This window comes from Abrus precatorius, unplaced genomic scaffold (assembly GCF_003935025.1).
Source record: "Abrus precatorius isolate BTA unplaced genomic scaffold, Abrus_2018 Scaffold153, whole genome shotgun sequence".
Classification (NCBI taxonomy): Eukaryota; Viridiplantae; Streptophyta; class Magnoliopsida; order Fabales; family Fabaceae; genus Abrus; species Abrus precatorius.
The window spans coordinates 200,395-219,563 of record NW_020874351.1 but is presented as its reverse complement, the minus strand read 5'-3'; the positions used below and the strand labels follow the sequence as shown (position 1 = coordinate 219,563).

The following is a 19,169-nucleotide window of genomic DNA, read 5'->3' as shown; positions in this document are numbered from 1 at the left end:
ATGCAATGTGTTTTTATATGGTAGACATGAACAATTATTTTTTATGTTCTCTATGATTATATTGATTCATCTACAATCGATTAACTTGAATTTTCTTTTATCATACATTAGTCGGTTGTTGAACAACCTCTAGTAAAATGGGCAGATACAATAATAACATGAAACTAAGCATTTTTCACACTGTAAAATCTCACTTTTGATGCATACGAAGTTATAAAATCACTCATTTTCTACACAATTAAACTCAACCTTGTAAACTGTAGTTACTGTATAAACATATGATTTAAATATCTAAGATAAATCAGTCTCAACAGAGAAAATTTAGTTTACAAAAAATAAATTTCATGCAACTAAATATTAATAAAAAAAAAACTTAACATAGAAAGGAATTATGTCACCCAAATTTCATAATTTTACGTCCGTCTAAAGTAGAGAGAATTGTGACAAAAAAAAGTAATCAATGATATCTTTAATACAAAGGTTATCGGTTTTACTTTAATTTAAAATATAAGAGAAAGTTGAGTTAAAAAAAAAAAGGTTGAGGAAGTATGTTGCAAAAGTGTGAAATACAATAAGTAAACTACAATAAATCCTTTAAACTAAACTACATATTAAAGTCAAATATTATGGTGCGTGGAATGTCCCACCTTTTTAACCTTTTTGGTTTTCCCCTCCTTCCCTTTTCAACGGTTCTCCATTTGATTTTCAAATACAGAAGATGCCAAACTGTGCAGGATATTCCTCTTTAGGTTCCAAGAGTGTTGTACTCATAATGAAGCATCTTTAGTTAAAACTTTCAAGTTTCAACAGTTGCTTTTTAGGCCATGAAGCTGGGACCAACTATTGCCACACACTCTGCCACAGGACAAATAATAAAACAAAAGTAATTTCGTTTAGAACTTTATTATATCTTCCTAATATTTTTTTAAAATATTTTATAAAATAAATGAACATTTTTCTATTATTTTTAAATGATGAAATACATTTAATTTTTTTGGTTCAATAGTTAAAAAATTATAAACATAAAAAGTAGGGGATTTAAAATTATTTTTCGCGGTTAATTGTGGAGGGGGATGGCTATTATTGAGCCAGGTTTTTCTGTGACAACCATTTTTGTCCATAGAAAACAAACAGAAAAGCCCAAAGACTTAAAATGCCCAAAGGGGCCCACTATCACATCACCGCCTTAATCGGTGCTATATCCATGAAGTTTGTGATTAGGGTTCAGACAAATGAATCACGTGATGTGATGGAGTCCACCAAGGAAAACTCTGGATTGCTGCACCAGATTCTACCTCCGCGCCTTGAAGACGCTGGCCTCGAAGATCCCGCTCTGCCACCCGAATCCATCCACCAAGCATTTCTCAAGGCCGCCGCCGCCGTCAAATCACGCGCCTCCTCCATTTTCGCCGCCGACGCCGACGAAGACGACGCTGATTGCATCAACGATCCCTGGCCCACCGCCAAGGACGCCTCCGATGCGGTCATCGGAATCGAGCCGGAAATTGAGCCGCCGGGAGCCTGCACTGTGGAGAGGGGATGCGAGGCGGTAGCTGACGAAGTTAGGGTTGGTGGCGATGGCGTGGAGGTAGAGGACGAGGTGGTGGTTGGGGAAGGAGTAAGATTGGGGGAGGATAAGGAACCGTGCGTGGATGAATTGCAAGGGTTGGATATCAAAGAAAAAGAAGAGGATGTGAAGAAGGGCGGTGACGAAGACGATGAGAAAGAGAAGAAACCTACGTTGGCTGAAGGCTATGTTTGTTGAATGTTGGGTTTCTTTTTATTCTCTACCCAGACTTTGTTTGTACCTAGTTTCTGTAATAGCTATAGGGAAGTGTCTTGTAGTTTTAACATGAAGGTTTTTCTTCAATGTTCATAATCAATGTCTTCATTTCATAAAATCAATTGAATTTTTGTTCTAAAGCAAGTTCCAGAGATACCACTCTCTTTGTTAAGAGATAAATTTTGAATAATAATCAAATATGCTAAAGTTCAGCGAATCAAGATTGATAATCTTTGTTTAAGCGTCACAATAAAGATGAACTAAATCATTCTTTACAATTGGAAGGGCACTGATATGGATATCAGGAAGCTCTCATCCAACAATCATGAATTTCCATATCACGAATTATTAAACGGTGATAAGGTAAATAATGCATGCAATTCAATCTTGGTAGTTCTATGAGATTAAACCAAGGGAGTTAACAGTGGCTTTCCAAGGAAATGAGCTTCAAGGTTTCCAAGGACAAGGTCAGCCATTGCAGTTCGAGTTTCTACAGTGCCACTTCCAACATGAGGTAACAAGACAACATTTTCCAGCCCAAATAGCTCTTCTGGAACATGAGGCTCATTTTCAAAAACATCTATTCCAGCCCCGCCCAAACGTCCTTCAAGCAAAGCAGAGACCAACTCTGGTTCATCAACATGCTTACCTCGCCCAATGTTAATAAGATAACCCTTGGGACCAAGAGCATTAATGACCTCTCTATTGATGATGTGATGGGTTTCCTCCGTAAGAGGGCATGCAACCACCAGTATTTGGCAGTTTGATGCTAACTCAACAACACTTGGATAGTACTTGTACTTTGACTCTCGCTTTTCAGTTCTAGTGTAGTAACATATTGGACAGTTAAATCCTTCAGCTCTCTTGGCAATTGCTGTGCCAATCCTTCCAAGCCCAATAATGCCAACAGTTTTCCCAGAGAACTGGAAGGAAGAGAATACACAATGTAAAAACCAATATCCTGTTGAAAAAAGGGGCAGGGATACTAAAAGATAATACATATATGGATTACAAAAACAGATTTTGATGAGTAGAATATGATAAGGTAATTCCAAAAGATTGAAGCTTGACACTTCTTACTGAAAATGCTAGCAACACACTCTTTAATACATATTTTATTATTATTATAATTTATTAAAAACTATAAAAATCATCTAAGTTACATCTTTCTCACTCCTAAATTAATGTTTCTCTCTCATTCTTTTTTAGCTTTTAATAAATTTTAGCTATCAATAGAAAGTGTGCTGGAGAATGTATGGCTATCATTCCTCATCCTAGTAAAAGTGAAAGCTATGACTTATATAATCCAGGGTAGAGTGCACTTAGATTCATGTTAGGATTATAAATGATTTTAAAGTACATTAGAATGCAGTTCCAAACATGCTATTATTCCTATTAGTGTTGGCATTGAAAATCAATTCTCTCATTTTTCAATAAAAGAACGCAAGTTCTAATGTAAATCCACAGCTGGGATTACTTTGAACGCACACCTAGAAACACACAGCATGATGAAACAAGTCCAAATGCATTCAACAGTTCAAAATCAATTTTATGAAAATCAAATTACATAATGTTAAAACAAACAACCCTCAATTTAAGTGAATAACACTTGCCCTACTGTTTCATTATATTCATAGCACACCACAAACTGATAAATGGCGTGTGCGAATTAACACGATTCGAACATCGAACACATGGAGTCGAAAAACAGATAAGAGTTTCATTGCGTTACCTTAGTGGTCAACTTGTAGTCACCTTGCTTCCATTTCCCGCTTCTGACGTAGCGATCGCACTCGCAGATTCTCCTAAGGAGCGCAAGTATCAACCCGATGGTTAAGTCGGCCACTTCCTCGGTCAACACGTCGGGTGTGTTGGTCACTCGAATCCCCTTCTCCTTGCACTTCTCCAAGTCTATCTTGTCCACGCCAACGCTAAAACTCGACACGATCTCCAGCTTCGGCAGAGCCTCGATCAGCTCCGCGTCGGCGCCGCCGCTCGAGTTGCCGACCACGGCGCGGATGGAGGCGGCATGCTGGCTTATGAGCTGCGCCTTTTGCGGGAAATCCCAAATTCGGAAGAGTTTGTAGCGCTTGTCGAGTTCTTGTTCAAGATATGGCATCGTCTGAGCCACCAAGAGTACCCCAATGGATCCCATTTTAGCTGCAATTGGGGTTAGGGTTTCGATAATCGACGAGTTCCACTGTGTGTCTGAGTCTCTGAACGACACACCTCGTGTTGTTCATGTGGATAAGATTACTCACTACGTAATTATTCTATTATCATTATAGTTTAATTTTAATTCATGTAAAAAAAATTAAATTAACTAACTATAATATATTGTGATATAATTTTTTTATATTAATTATGATAAGAATAAATAATTTTTATTGATAACGTATGATTCCACAGTAATATACATTTTTTATACGATTAATATATTTAAATTAATTTTTATTACTAGTATTTGTTTTAACTAATATTAATTCAATCTTATTATGCGACAATATTATTTTAATATTTTTATTATCCTTATATTAAAATTAAATTTAAGCATATAAAAGTATTATTTTTTATTAAAGTATCATATTTATTGCATTAAATTATAAAAATATAATAAATTTTTAATAAAATCTTATATTAATATTTATTTAAATTCAAATAAAAATTTTAAGAAATAATATATTTTTATTTTAATCACCCATTAAATATAGATGAATAATAATAAATAGTTTAAAGAATAACTTTTTTAGAATTCATATGGGTATCAACATTTTATATTTTAGAATTTCTCTTATTACAATAATCAATAGAAACAATCTCAAGTACAATATTAGTGGTTGTTATATTATAAAGAGGAATGCTATTAACGTATCCTTAAAAACGGGGTACAAGAAAGTTAATCCATTAATTTTAGCTTTATTTTTTAAAATTATATAAAATTCATTAAAATTGAAATTAAATTTTAAAAATATTTTATTAAAATATAATCTGTAACAAATTAAGTGAATTTAAAATTAACTCATACCTACCTTTATATGTTAAATATTATTGATATATAATAGATCATAGGAATTAATTATTATTCAATCGTACAGTTAAATATTATTTTAATTTTGTTTCAATTATTTTTTTAGCTCTTTCCACTCAAATGGAGTGTGTCAGGTTCGTGGGAAAATTTTATCGTTGAAACTATTGGTCACTGTGAGAAGGGATTAAGCAAAAAAAAGTGAAATATAAGGTTATTGTTTTTTTGGGTTCGAAATAATGGCCTATGAAATGTGGCTGTTATAGACATGAGCCCACACAACAACAGTTCATAATTTGGGTTTGTGCTATTTTGAAAGAAACAAAAGGTAAGAAAAAAATAATGGCTCTCTTAAGGTTTCTATGCAAGTGATATATTGAGTTTATTTCTTATTTTATTCAATTTTAAAGCTTTGAAAATGCTAAATTGTATTTAGATAGTAGTATGTGTGCTTGATTTGTTTGTGTATTTATTTTGTCCTATTTTAATACTTTATTTATTTATAAGTGTTATTAGACATCTTAACACATTAATAATGGAGAAATGTGATTAATAATCACTTTTACTAAAGGCAAAAAGTAATTGTTGAGACTCATTTTATTTCTAATTAGAATTCTAAGAGATTAGTCAAGTGGAATAAGGTAAGGCATCGCATCTCATAAGTCATATGTTTCAATTTTCTTTTGTCTTCTCAAGGTAAGATAAATATAAAGTCTTTATAATTTATTTTTTTTTAACCCAACGACTTTTTTTATATTAGAATGAAACACCCCCCAATCTTCTAAAAATTGTATACCATTGTTATTATTTTTAATTTGTTTCAAAGCATCCTACATCAACAAGATTTCGGTCTTGACAAAAAAAAAGTGGTATATAAGCCAATATATTTAGTAAGGGGTACATATCAATTTGTAATAGCTGTCCAATTTGATAAAGTAACGTTTTTAATAACTTTTATGAATGTTGAATTTCATTTTTTTAATAGTTTGATTAAAATAATAATTTTTATGAAATTTGAAAAAAAAAAACTTATTTTAAAATAATGTGATTAAGTATTAATAGTATTTTTAATTATATGAAGTTTTATAAACTTATTTATTTCACGGGATTTTTTAATAAGATACAATTAGATCAATAAAATCATAATTATCATTTTATAGTTTTAATACTTAATGAGATAGAATAAGTATTTAACATATAGAAACAGAATTCATAAAAAAAAATTACAGGAAAAGGCAAACTTTGTAACTCAGGCGTAATATTAGGTGATCTGATCCCAAAAAGACATGAGAAAACCCCGATTCACAACTGCATGCATTTATACAAATTACAATATTAAAATTTTAATAAAAAGAATTTTTCAAATACAAATAAATACCACTTAAAAACTAAAAACTGAGTATTGTATTATTTTTTTAACTAAATATTTTATTATTATTTTTTGCTATTCAATGAGGCTAAAATATTTTATTATTCAATCTATAATTTATAAAAAGCGATATGATTGTTTTAGGAAATGCCAAAACAAACCTCATAAATTATAACAAAAGAACTTTCTTGCTAAAAAAATTTAATGTAAAATATCACTAATATTTTACCATAGATATCTGCTCAGGTTGAAATAAATGACATTAGATGAATATATCACTAGGAAACATCTTTAAGGAATTGATTAGTGTTTTTAAATATTTGTTAAGAAAGTAAGAGTAAGATTTTTATTTAAAAAATATAATACCAAAATAAAAAAAAAATGATTTATTATTTTCTTGAACAATATTTTTGCAGGATATCTAATTACATAAGATTTGAAATTAATAAAGAAAAGTTTTGGCATGCGCCCAACTCCAAACTTCCTGCAATGACAGGGTGGAGAATTTATGGCACTCTATAATGGTCATAAAATCTAATAAAAGACTAAGGGCTGTGCAGGTAGCATCATCACAAAAACCAAAAACTTAGAATTCGAAAATTATGAAGATTTTGGACATGACAAATCAAAAGCAGTTAAATAGTTGTACGTGAAAGTTAAGATTGAAGTGATGTGGGTTATGGTAATTGCCTAGGCATGCATGTCGGTCTTCCCTGGTCTTTTGCTACCTTTGACCTTCAAATTAAAACCTTAACCATCCAATTTCCCACATCGTTGCCAAAACAGATTCCTTCCAACATAATAATAATAATAACAATGCAAAATTTTGTTTCTAACTCTCAAACCCATCTCATTTCTAACAACATGCACCCCACGTTCATTGAACCCAACTCAAAAAAGAAAAAAAAAAACTAACACAAACTCCATCAAATAATCACCTCCAACTTTTTGTCAAACTCTTATTATTCTCTTCACAAAACATCTCCCATTTCATTTGCAAGGGCTTCTCCTTGGTTATTTTCCTCCCTTGCCATAGAAGCATATCCCATGTTTTGTTCTTGCTTGTTCCTCCCTTGAGAATTTTCCTTTCAAGATATACACATATATATTTATACAAAAGGAAAATGGTTCGGGCAGTGGAACAAGAGCAAGAAGGTTATAGGTCCAGATTATTCAATTTCAAAGGAATGTTTGACAATACAGGAAGGCATGCAAAGAGTATGAGCGTTGAGAGTGCCAGCACATTAGATCCTTCTCCTTCAGAAGAAGATCCATTGTCATCAAGAAGTCATGGATCAAAATCTCTCAACGATGTAGACAAGGTTGCTAAGCCAAAAGTAATGAGCAAGGAGGAAATTGCAGCCAAAGAAGCCAAAGAGAAGCTTATGCAAGGTAAACATGAATGTTAACTAGATTGAAATCTACTTTGCTTTGATATGATTATATATGGTGTCATATATTTTATAACTATTTATATTGTTTCCATGCATAAGGGGGAGAATTAACAGAGCCAGCCCATTTTCTTCAACAATAATTTATAATATATTGATTTAGAAACTGTTTCATTCAATGTCTTGTACACGACTTTGATAATTATATATTGTTGGGTTTAATTCAGAAATGGAACAGATGAAGGAGAGATTTGCTAAACTTCTATTGGGGGAGGACATGTCTGGTGGAGGAAAGGGTGTTTCATCAGCATTGGCATTGTCAAATGCATTCACAAACCTTGCTGGTATGTTGACTTTCTCCTTCAACTAAGACATGGCATTCTTCTTTCTATACTTCTTGAATCATGATGTACAAAAATTGTGGTGTTCCATTTTCAGGAGAGCTTGATAGCAGAAATGTTTCAAGTATCAAATAATTCATTGTCAGTTTCTCTCATTCTTTTCTTACTGAGAATGCAGCTGCTGTTTTCGGTGAACAAAAGCGCCTAGAGCCGATGCAGCCAGAAAGGAAAGCAAGATGGAGAAAAGAAATCGATTGGCTTCTATCAGTCACCGATTACATTGTGGAAATGGTTCCTGTGCAACAAAAAAACAAAGATGGCTCAACCATGGAGGTAACCCTCTCTCTTTCCTTATCTTTCTCATTCTCCTATCATAATTGGTATATGATTGATCTTCTTTTTGATAGATTATGACAACACGGCAAAGAACTGACCTCCACATGAATATCCCTGCCTTGCGAAAGCTTGATACAATGCTTTTAGTAAGAATCTCTAACCTTCTTCCTGATTCCATCCTGAGTTAAATATGATCATTACTTTTCTATAGGCTTCAATTGGTTGGTAGTTCTCTAACACTTTTTTATGATGAGCAGGATAGTCTAGATAACTTCAAAGACCAAAATGAGTTCTATTATGTATCAAAAGATGCAGATGATTCGGATAAAGACAGTGCAAAGAGAAAAAATGATGACAAGTGGTGGTTGCCTACACCTAAAGTACCTGCAGAGGGTTTATCTGATGCAGCAAGAAGGTTTCTGCAGTATCAGAAAGATTGTGTGAACCAAGTACTTAAAGCAGCCATGGCTATAAATGCTCAAACTCTATCAGAAATGGAGATCCCTGAAAGCTATATTGAATCTCTACCCAAGGTAAGTTAAAAAAGAACTAGTATTTTCTTAGAAGTTATCTTGGTTAACATTCATACATATTTTTACGCACAACTTAAGTTTTGGTTGTTCTTCACTATTTACACAGAATGGAAGAGCAAGTCTAGGGGACTCAATCTACCGTAGCATTACAGATGAATTTTTTGATCCTGATCAGATCCTCTCTACTATGGACATGTCATCAGAACATAAAATCCTAGATCTTAAGAACAGAATTGAGGCATCCATAGTGATTTGGAAGCGAAAGATGAACCAAAAAGATTGCAAATCAGCTTGGGGTTCTGGTGTGAGTTTTGAGAAAAGAGAACTATTCGAAGAGAGGGCTGAAACCATCTTACTTGTCTTAAAGCACCGTTTTCCGGGGCTTCCCCAATCTTCATTGGATATAAGCAAAATCCAATTCAACAGGGTAGGAGCATGTCTTGTACACAGCTTGATTCTGCATGCCTTTTTCAGTGCAATGTTGCATGATGAATATTTGGCTAAGTTGAAAACTTCTTATTCTTTATAACATAACTAAGGATCACTCACCATTGCAGGATGTGGGACAAGCTGTTCTTGAAAGCTATTCCAGAATATTGGAGAGTTTGGCCTTTACAGTGCTCTCAAGAATAGAAGATGTACTTCATGCAGATTACCTCACTCAAAATCCACCACAAGGAGGAAGAAGAAGTGTTACCAAAAACCCAATTCCCAAGCCAGAGAAGTCTCCAACTTCTAAAGAGGACTCAGAAGCACCTTGTTCAATGACACTATCAGATTTCATGGGTTGGAGCAATGATCAAGTTGACTTAGACACCAAGAAAGACGCCTTTTCAGATGACTTCTCCAAAGACAGTGATAGTGGAAAGCCCCAAAAACTTCCAAACATAGCAACCGACAAGAAGGTGTCTTACCTTGAGACCTTGGGGGGTATGAGAAGTCCAACATCACGCCATTAAGCAAGAAAATGAAGTGCTAAAACTTGAAAGAGGGAGGAAGAGAAAAAAGCCAGAAAAAAACAAGCACTGGTGAGAAGCTTGCGGTCTTCGGAGAAGTTGTTTACGACATAATCATCTGTTTTTGACCGTCTATTCTTCCTTTTTGTACATAGGAATCGATATACACGTTACAAAATCATCGGGGTTTTGAAGCAATGCCACAAATGAATTTGTAGCCAGCTACAAAAGATATATTTTATGAATTCACAGATTCATGCCTTTTGCCGCCATTGTACCTTAAAATACTAGAAGGAGGATGGATTAGACCTGATTGTAAAAACCATTCCTAACTCTCTTCTGCATAAAACATTGTTCATTGGTTCCCTATTTCATCGCCCCTATAGCATACATACTTGCTGCCGCCATCATCAATTAGTAACTGTAGTTATCTCTCTCGTTACGCATGTACTAAGCTAGATAACATGGGAATTAGATCTTTTAATACACCATTTCCATTTATTTACCCCATAAAATGACATTAGAATAGTTATATACTTTAAGAAATAGATATTTGTAAATTATGAAGTATACTTTAAGAAATAGATATTTGTAAATTATGAAGTACTGTGAAAAATAAAGCTGTATTGTTTATTGTGCCAGACAAGATCTGATTAATTTATAATTCAAAGATTAAAATACATGTTAAAGAGTTTAAGATCAATACTCCCAATCCAATCAAATAGCTCATACAAGTTTGGCTTTGCTTCAATTGAAAATCAAAGCAAGGCACTCAATTAGACAGGAAATAAACATCTTTGAATAGTAGGCTTTTGGAATACTTACACATTATGCAAAAATAATAAAGATTAAAAGGGGAACATAATAGATGGAGTTATGCTTCAAATTAAATTAGATCTTGCCACGAGGACCAGGCTTTGGTGGAAGTTGTGGGCCCTTTTTGATTGGTAGAATATCACCTGAGGCTGTAGCACTGAGGTATGCAAGGGTGGAACCACCTCCCAATATCAAAAACTTGAGTAACAATCCCCTCTTTGTGAATGGAGCAGCAAATGTCTCGAAGAACTTGCTCTACAAACCATATCAATGAAACAGCTATATGCTTGTCATGGATGTTGAATTATGATCTAGACCGAAAACAACTGTTTTAGATTTCAAATCATTGTTCCTACTCTGCCAGATATTCAGAAAGCATGAACTATCTAATATTGCTGCCTCTGGCTTTGGCAAGAACATTTTGATCTTCCATCTTGAGCCATTTAAATCACAGTTCTTACATTATTGCACTTTACTTTAAATTGCAATTTCAATCTTGTAATGCCTACTTGTGTTTATTCCTTTCTTCTCTTCTCTGGTTTCTATGGTCGTGTTGTATATCAGAAAATTTCAGTTGCACATCTCTTTTAAACCATTTTTCATGCATACGGATTGGCCTCTTTAAGTGATCAATCCTATGCAAGTATCAAAATTGAAGCGTATAAAAAGTGGTGTGCAAATAACCAAAGCCCAAATATTGCTACCCTAGTCCGTTGTATTGTATGTTATAGCACACTCAAGTATGGAATTATGGAATGCCCCAAGTTTTGGAACTGACGCACACTAATGGCAGTTGAGGTAACACTCGAGTTTAAAATTAGACCATTTATGACTTGCCCAACATATGTTCACCAACAAGGCAATGCGTGTGTTTACACAACTGTGTTTTAAGCTTCAAAGTATTCATCAATGAATATAAATAGATACTCGGATTCTCAATTATCTACTAACTTTTCATGTTTCATATACAATGAAAATGACGCACATGAAGAGACTTGACAAACCTGAAGAGGGTTGTAGGGTGAAGGTGCATCGTTGCCGTACAAGTCCCACTGACCTGTAGTGTTGCCAATATCCTCCAAATCAAAGTACACACTCTTGTCACCATACTTTGCTACCACGGCACCAGTCCTGTAATGTTTAGTTATACTACTTCAGCATACAATTAAACACACACAAAGCATATATAAGGATATTTTAATTTAAATATACTGAAGTTTTTACATTATCGTGACTTCTGAAAAACTATTAATTTCTGTAATAATTAATTTAAAAATTATATTTATGATCTATTCTAATTGTTTAAATGTTAAGATGTTTACAATGATGGTGCACAAAAATTAAACCCATTTTCTTTTTTTCATCTGAAGAGAAGGAAATTAAGCCAAGTTGATTGAATTGTAAGTTTTGCAGATGCATGGAACCTGAAATTCTTGGATTTACAACTCTGGCGAGAGGGCTTGAAAGTGAGCTTAGTTCCAGTAAGGGAACTTCCAGCAAGGCCAGTGATTGCAGCTGGTTGAACAGCAGCTAAGGTTGCCAGAGAAGCCATGGTGATGTTAGCTCCTATAACTTCAGTATCAAGTGAACAATGGGACATAACTGTTTCAGTTTTTGATGTGTTACTTGGAGCTCATGTGTCCACGTGGCCAGCTACATTCCATTGAGTGGATTTGGGAATTCATTTATGAGGTGACACGTGACTTAAAGATAGATAAGCCTATCCACTTCTCAACTCTTGGCCAATAATAGTAAGAGAGATGGTATAAATTACTTTCTATTTATTTTAATAAGTTTTATAATTAAATTTATAATATAAATCATCGTAGCATTGAAAAATGAAGTTAAGATCATGATATTCTCCTTAGTTTCACCTGCTTTACGTAAAATTAGAATGTCTCATTTTTTTTTAATCTTACATCTTCTTTTGTTTTATTTTTAAAATATGTCAAATATAAAATGTAACTCATTTTTTTTCAGTCTGGTCAAGCAAGTCACCAAACTACCGAAGACAACTATATTATCCATTAAAATTACGTAGCCTTGATATATGGTTCTAAAACCCGCTTTTTTGTGTCTCTTCATGCAGATGCACACTACTCCTCGCAACTTAATCCATGATACTAATCAAGAATAAGGGGGTAGAAAAGCATGCTATTTAATTTTACTACTGAACTGGATACTAAGATTCAATTTGGTATTCCTTAAAATAATCAAAGGTGAAAAACCCACATGAGTTTTTCATATAAAATAAAGTTCATCCTTGAATTTTTTTTCTTTTTTTGAAGGAACAAGAAATTCATCCTAACTGTAAAAGGCTGCAAAGCCTATAACTATTGCAGCAAATCAAAGCCTATCTATCTAATAATCTTTTATCTTGACTAACCATCTTCACATTGCAAACTTGTTCTAATATTTCTTAATGTACAAGACACAAGATTATTAACCGATTCCACAGACTCCAATGTTAACTTGGCCGTTGGAGAAGCATTGGCAAGGATCTGGAATGTCATTGTAAACAAAGACCCTCCTTCTGTGTGTTTTTCTTCTTGCCTTGAAGTAATCACAAATGGCCTTGCCCCTAGTCCATCAGGAAGAATTGAGAATCCTGAGGGCAACACAGCAAGATTACTTGAATCACATCCTGTTAGTACAGATTGAATACCAGCTAAGTCCACAGGAGCATACACCACCATTGACTCATAAGCACTTGTGCAGCTATCTTGCAATATCCATGTACTGTTTTCTTTTGATTGTATTTTCTACAAAATGAGAAAAATCAAATACTATGTTTTAAATGCATCTTGCATTCAATTCATTATTGAACCCTCATATATATATATATATATATATATATACAAGCAGACACATGACTAAACTAAAAATTATAAAAGCTAAAATAATCACCTTAATTAGAACTAGCTTTTGAGGTTAAGATAGATAAAGATTCAAGACACTTCTCTTTTCTATAATATATAGTAGATAATTAGAACAACTTACATGGATATTTACAAAATTGCCTCGGTCTTTTCCTTTAGCTAAATTTGCAATGGACTGCACTGACGCACCACTGGCCATGATATCCCACTGCGACAATGATAATTATCAACATTCAACACAATGGTCCCGCTTGCTATAATTACTCACCAAATTAGCTAAAGAGCTGTTATAGGCTATCTATAGGAGACACAAGGTGGTTGATATGAATTCACTTGTGTGAAACTCAACAGCGGTGTATCTTCCAAGATGCATCTGCCTATCGTAACATTAACAAGAGAAGGGATGGAAAATAGTTGTACCTCACTTCTACGAGCTTCATCTCTCAAGAAATCAAACAGGACATTAGGAGAGACAGGAAGCCATATAGAAGAAACTGCTGACAAGATAACCCCAAGAGGTTCACCAGGGTCATTCAAGTTCTTCCTAGAACTAATCCTTATGTCTTCTCCAGTTTTACTTGTGACCTTCGTCCATGTATGGAAGCTTGATGCACCAACTGCATGACAGAAACTGCATGCCATTCTCTGTGCCAACTTCAAAATGCTTTTCCTCCCAGCCAATGTAGCAACACCTAACATTTCATGATCAATCTGTTAAGTGGACTATAGTGAAGCTTCCAACATGTTACTTTGAATTCATTGCTCACCAGTTGAATCCTTCATGGGAACATTTGTGGCCATGTAGAAAACTAAACGTTCACATTGGAGTTGCAGTGTTGCAATCCAGTGCCTTGCACCAAAAGCTAGACCACTATTAACAATGGCTCGATACATTGTATGAACTGTGATCTTCTGGCATTCCAAGTGCTCCACCCATATCACCTAAAACCAAAAGTAATATCAATATATATATATCCCATATTTCCCACACCATGTTGAAACTTTTATTTATACCTTGCAATGGCCATTTGACTTATCCTCAATAATACAACCAGATGGGCGTTTTCTGCATTTGACAAGGGATGCGTCAATGTTGTCTTCTACTTTGTCTATGGATACATCAACAATTGCCCACTGTTCAGCACTTAACTGTTTGCAGCACCTCACAAAATACACTTCTCTACTGGGCACCATTGGAGTGAGCATTTGCAGCTCAGCAAACATCTGCAACCATTACAGCTCATGGTTACTTTAAGACTCATCATGTCATGCAAAAACAAAACATCGTGCCTTTCGTACTTTGATGAAAAAAAGTCTCATTGTCCCTATATGGGGACTTGAACAGTTTCATCCTTGTCTTGCTATCTTAAAGTATTGAATAGGGAAACAAGTAGAATGAGAAATGCTAAATCTACCAACTATTTTGGTCTATTTTACATAAAAGTGACACATGTTTTTAAATAGATAAAAAAAATTAAAATAAAATTACCTAATGTTTGTGAGAAGATATATGTATTTTTTTTTTTCTAATAAAAAGATTTATAAGAAAATTTAACTTTTTATGACCAATGTAGCTACTAGCTGGCAGGATATGCACATGAAAGGAAAATCTTTTTCTAGCAATAAAGAGAGAAGGAGATATAGCAAAAACAAAAATAGAGAGAAGGAGAGAGAAAATTCCAGCTGGATATGTTGGATCCGATATTGGGAAGTGCGAAGAAAGTGCCGAGAGTTACTGAATGATGTTTGATCTTTTCTATGTATTCTTTTAAGCTTTTTTGTGTCCTTATCAATACTTTCTGAGATACAAATAAAAGGCTACGTTTAAAGACAGAAAAAAAGCATCAGCACTAACATTTCCCAACGAAAGATTATTGCTTGGGTTATAAAATCTCAAATTCTGTTAAGCAAAGTTAAATAATCATTATCCAAATGCAACCGAAGTTTTTTATCTTGAACTTCTACAACAGTTGGTTGAAAATTACAACTGTGCGAAAGGTCACTTTAAAGAGGAAGTTCCATCATTTTCTAGAACATGCCAAGGTTTGGACCACTTGAAGAAAAAAAATCAACGTTCTAACTCTAGACCGAAATGAATGATTGAAAGATAAATGAGACATTTCTTTTGTACGTATATAGTGTGACCACCTAACATAGCTAGCGTAATCATCTTCCGCTTACCAATTGCACTGCACCATTCCTGTTAGAACCTTCTCCCCTGCATATGACATCAACAGTTGCTGCTTTTGATATTAAGCACGGAAACATTTCCTTCCATTGATTCTGCAAGAAGGATGTTAATTAAAGATATTATAATAAGAAAATAAATACATTGATTCTGACCTAGATCTTAGTTATCATATAAGAGAATAAAAATTAAGATTTAAGCCTAATCATAAACTCGTAAAATCATGTGAAACAAAGATTTAACTCAAACCCTCGTGGTAAACTATAACTATATGATACATTTTGTTATGTATATTTATTTATACACACACTTATCTTACTCTTACCACGTCTAGAAAACTTTGGACAAGCCGTGAGAGATCCACAAATACAACCCCCACCTCTCTAGAAGCTTCGATGAATGTCTTTGGCCTTTCACTGCATGAATTTTCAACTGCGAATTGCTTCACATATTCATCATAGTTAAGTATTTCACGACCTGTCTCAACGCTACGAAGCCATAATGGTTCACCCATATTTGCCATCTTTACGAGCTCCTCCGTTGCTTGGTTCACTATATCCATTATCCTTGACTTCTCAAGCCCGAAAATTCCTTTGTAAAAACACAAAGAGTTTCTATTCTCTTCCTCATTATGGCCAGCAGAACATGAAGGAGACGTTGTCCCTGGTGAACTTTTTCCTACAACTGCTCGGAGCTTCTCTACCTATATATAGATTAATGACATAATAATTTTTCAGTCAAGATTTTACACACACATATAATTTTTTTGGTAAATAATAAATTTTATAAACATTTATAACATAAATTTAATTGTAAAATTTATTAAGATAGGAAAAAATTAATTTTGATAAACTATTCTAAAAAAGTTGTTAAATGGATTAAAAAGAATGATGAGTCATGAACTAGTATCATTGATAATTTTTTCAAGAGTAATTTTTTTTTATTTCCACGTTCCTTATATTTAGAGTTGGTGTTACACATTACCTCAGCTTTGAGTTTGGCATTTTCAAAACGAAGTTGTTTCTCTTCAGTGGAGGACATGAAGCCATCTAGGCTAGCTGTTCCCATACCACAATTGGGGCAACAAGATTTGTTTATGGTCTCTCGCATGGCCTTATTTTCCTCGCGTAATTTCTCTAATTCGGTCTTCAACAATGAATTTTCATGGCGCTCTTGTATTGCCTGCAAAAGGCAATATAATATTGCATGATTTCAAAAAATAGCTTACTGCCAACAAAATGTATTTTTGTTGAGTTGAAATTGATCAAACTAATTGAGTAGCATTCTTGAGTCATAATTAAAGTAAACAAATTTAGATACCTTGATTTGGGTTCTACGATTTTGGAACCAAAACTTTACTTGCCTTGGAGCAAGGCCAAGTTGCTTGCTGAGTTGTTGTCTCTGCTTTTCATCAGGATGCGGTGATTCCTTGAAAAGCCTACCATAGTACATTCATGTCAGGTGTTAGCTTTTTTGTTGTTTTATCTTTTGGTAAGTGATTGATGTACACTTCGGTAAAAAAAATAACAATATAAGTAAAAAATGTGATATATAATATGTCATGAGATAAAAGAAGAGGAATAAATAAATAATATAAAAAAGAATTATTTATCTTTCTTAAGCATAGTGATCCAACAACAAATAGAGTTTAATAATAAACACAAACTAATGAAGTGGAAGAGGAGGCCGGGTAGCCTTACATTGGCATAAGATAACAAACAAACCTACTTCGACAAGGCAAAAACAGTTACAAATTAAAGGCAAAAGATTTTATTTAACTTATTTAAAGAAATTAATAACATATTTGATTAGGTTTTTCACACAATCTTTCAAAAGAGACAAACAGATATTTTTTCATAAATAATTGATTTCGAGCTTGTACTAAGCTTTAGGCCCTTAGCTTTAATAATCCCCCTTTTAATTTGACTATATGATATATCGATCACAAACTTTTCTCATATAATCTTGGTCAGTAGTACGGTCTACAACTACATAAACTATGTTTTAAAGTTCCCCACCAATAATGTCGGCACGCAAATTAATTACTCAACTTTGGAAGAAACCATTTCATTGGTATAATGCTACTACAAATTAGTACTAATTAGTTAACAACTAACTAATACAACACATATAAAACCATCACACACCATAAACCATGATTAATAAAAGAAAATTGCATCTTAAATATCCTTCCCTCTCTCTCTCTCTCTCTCTATATATATATATATATATATATATGTGTGTATCAAACAATAAAGATTTCTTCGAAGACACCTCAAAAAAATAAAAAGTGGAAGAAAATTATAATGCTCATCACCCTAACCCATGATTCAATTAATATCACCTTTAACTCGTACCAAATACGTAGATATATACGCAAGTGTAAGAGTTTACGTACGCTTCCATTTCTCTTATTTGTTCAGCAGTGTGTCTGTGATACTTTCTCCTCTTCTTCGGGTTCTTATCAGCATCTCCATCATCATCATCATGTTCGTGACCACCTTCACCATCGAAATCTTCATCGGACCTCGATCTCACGGGTCCTGAGTTGTCGCTACTAATCTCAACAGTGTCCTCTCGCCGGACCTCATCGCCGACCACCTCCATGCTCGACGTCTCTGGCGCCTCCGCACCATGCCGGAAAATCCCAGCCTAAGTTCAGTACCCAATCAAACAGAAGAAGAAGGCAACACAGAATTCTATCACAAAAATAAATAAAAGAAAAGTATAGGAAGCTTATTTATATATAATATAATTATGTGTATAAGAGGAGAAAAGAGTAGCAGTGAATAATTTACTAGGCTAAGAGAGAGAGCTGGAGAGGAAAACAAGTCTTTGGTGTGAGGTGGTTTGTTGTTGGACATGTCCACGCCCATTGGCCACCACGATGTTTGGTGTTGTTCTTGATGATGTTTTTTTAAGGAGCAAAAATGGTGTTTTCAGGCTGAGAATTGTTTTTTTGTTTTTTTAAGGAGCGAAAATGATGTTGCTTTTAAAGATCCTTTCTCATGTTACACGCTCTCGTTTGCCCTTTTTTTTAATAAATAAAAATACTCTTGGCAATTAATGAAAACTGAAAAAATATAATGATAAATGCCAACAATAGTAACTAAGGAAATAAAAAAACAATATTTAATTAAATAATATTTATTGCAATAACATACAAAAATATTGAATGATTATTTTTATTCATTATAATAAATTGTATTTAATATTCTTTTAAAGTGCATTTTTTTTTATTTTTATAATCAATACTTATCTACAAATTAAATTTTATACTCAAAAAGTTATATTTTATTCCTTACATGAGCACTCGGTTATGCTTTAATCCTTAGTTACATAATATTGTTAAGAAAATATTAACATTATTTAATAACAGTAACTTAATAAATAATAACTTATTTAACAATCTTAAAATATATACGTCAAGGACTCGTACAAGAGTTAAAATATATTATTTTTTGTTATTATAACAAAAAATTATATAAAACTAAATTATAAATAATTTTTAATTATAAAAATTATATACATATATATTTTTTAATTAAATTT

The 19,169-nt window shown here is 33.4% G+C and overlaps 5 protein-coding genes across 7 annotated transcripts; 2 read left to right on the top strand and 3 right to left on the bottom strand.

Moving 5' to 3' along the window:
• The first annotated feature begins 1,207 nt into the window (after window positions 1–1,207).
• LOC113857266 lies at window positions 1,208–1,853 on the top strand. Its single transcript, XM_027489066.1, has one exon. It carries the CDS (start codon window positions 1,250–1,252, stop codon window positions 1,763–1,765), a length of 516 nt encoding a protein of 171 aa, XP_027344867.1. The 5' UTR covers window positions 1,208–1,249; the 3' UTR covers window positions 1,766–1,853.
• An 81-nt stretch (window positions 1,854–1,934) lies between these two features.
• LOC113857066 (glyoxylate/hydroxypyruvate reductase A HPR2-like) lies at window positions 1,935–4,040 on the bottom strand. Of its 2 annotated transcripts, none has more exons than XM_027488761.1 (2): window positions 3,516–4,040; window positions 1,935–2,706 (listed from the first exon to the last, which is right to left on the bottom strand). In XM_027488761.1, the coding sequence occupies exons 1-2, from the start codon at window positions 3,936–3,938 to the stop codon at window positions 2,188–2,190; spliced, it is 942 nt and encodes a 313-aa protein (XP_027344562.1). In that variant the 5' UTR covers window positions 3,939–4,040; the 3' UTR covers window positions 1,935–2,187. The 2 variants fall into 2 exon arrangements, with proteins under 2 accessions (XP_027344562.1, XP_027344563.1); XM_027488762.1 differs by having other exon boundaries at window positions 1,989–2,668; window positions 3,529–3,977.
• A 3,261-nt stretch (window positions 4,041–7,301) lies between these two features.
• Window positions 7,302–9,887, top strand: LOC113857065 (rop guanine nucleotide exchange factor 12-like). 2 transcript variants are annotated; one of them, XM_027488760.1, is made up of 8 exons: window positions 7,302–7,569; window positions 7,796–7,912; window positions 8,088–8,242; window positions 8,317–8,391; window positions 8,503–8,778; window positions 8,885–9,205; window positions 9,336–9,470; window positions 9,504–9,887. In XM_027488760.1, exons 1-8 carry the CDS (start codon window positions 7,302–7,304, stop codon window positions 9,735–9,737), a joined length of 1,581 nt encoding a protein of 526 aa, XP_027344561.1. In that variant the 3' UTR covers window positions 9,738–9,887. The 2 variants fall into 2 exon arrangements, with proteins under 2 accessions (XP_027344561.1, XP_027344560.1); XM_027488759.1 differs by having other exon boundaries at window positions 9,336–9,887.
• A 476-nt stretch (window positions 9,888–10,363) lies between these two features.
• LOC113857068 (photosystem I reaction center subunit VI-2, chloroplastic-like) lies at window positions 10,364–12,164 on the bottom strand. Its single transcript, XM_027488763.1, has 3 exons — window positions 11,975–12,164; window positions 11,555–11,681; window positions 10,364–10,805 (listed from the first exon to the last, which is right to left on the bottom strand). Exons 1-3 carry the CDS (start codon window positions 12,148–12,150, stop codon window positions 10,626–10,628), a joined length of 483 nt encoding a protein of 160 aa, XP_027344564.1. The 5' UTR covers window positions 12,151–12,164; the 3' UTR covers window positions 10,364–10,625.
• A 672-nt stretch (window positions 12,165–12,836) lies between these two features.
• LOC113857177 (homeobox-leucine zipper protein GLABRA 2-like) lies at window positions 12,837–18,582 on the bottom strand. Its single transcript, XM_027488957.1, has 11 exons — window positions 18,416–18,582; window positions 18,016–18,269; window positions 16,938–17,055; window positions 16,602–16,799; window positions 15,943–16,320; window positions 15,611–15,712; window positions 14,444–14,653; window positions 14,197–14,371; window positions 13,850–14,121; window positions 13,551–13,637; window positions 12,837–13,312 (listed from the first exon to the last, which is right to left on the bottom strand). Exons 1-11 carry the CDS (start codon window positions 18,491–18,493, stop codon window positions 12,932–12,934), a joined length of 2,253 nt encoding a protein of 750 aa, XP_027344758.1. The 5' UTR covers window positions 18,494–18,582; the 3' UTR covers window positions 12,837–12,931.
• Window positions 18,583–19,169: the final 587 nt, after the last annotated feature.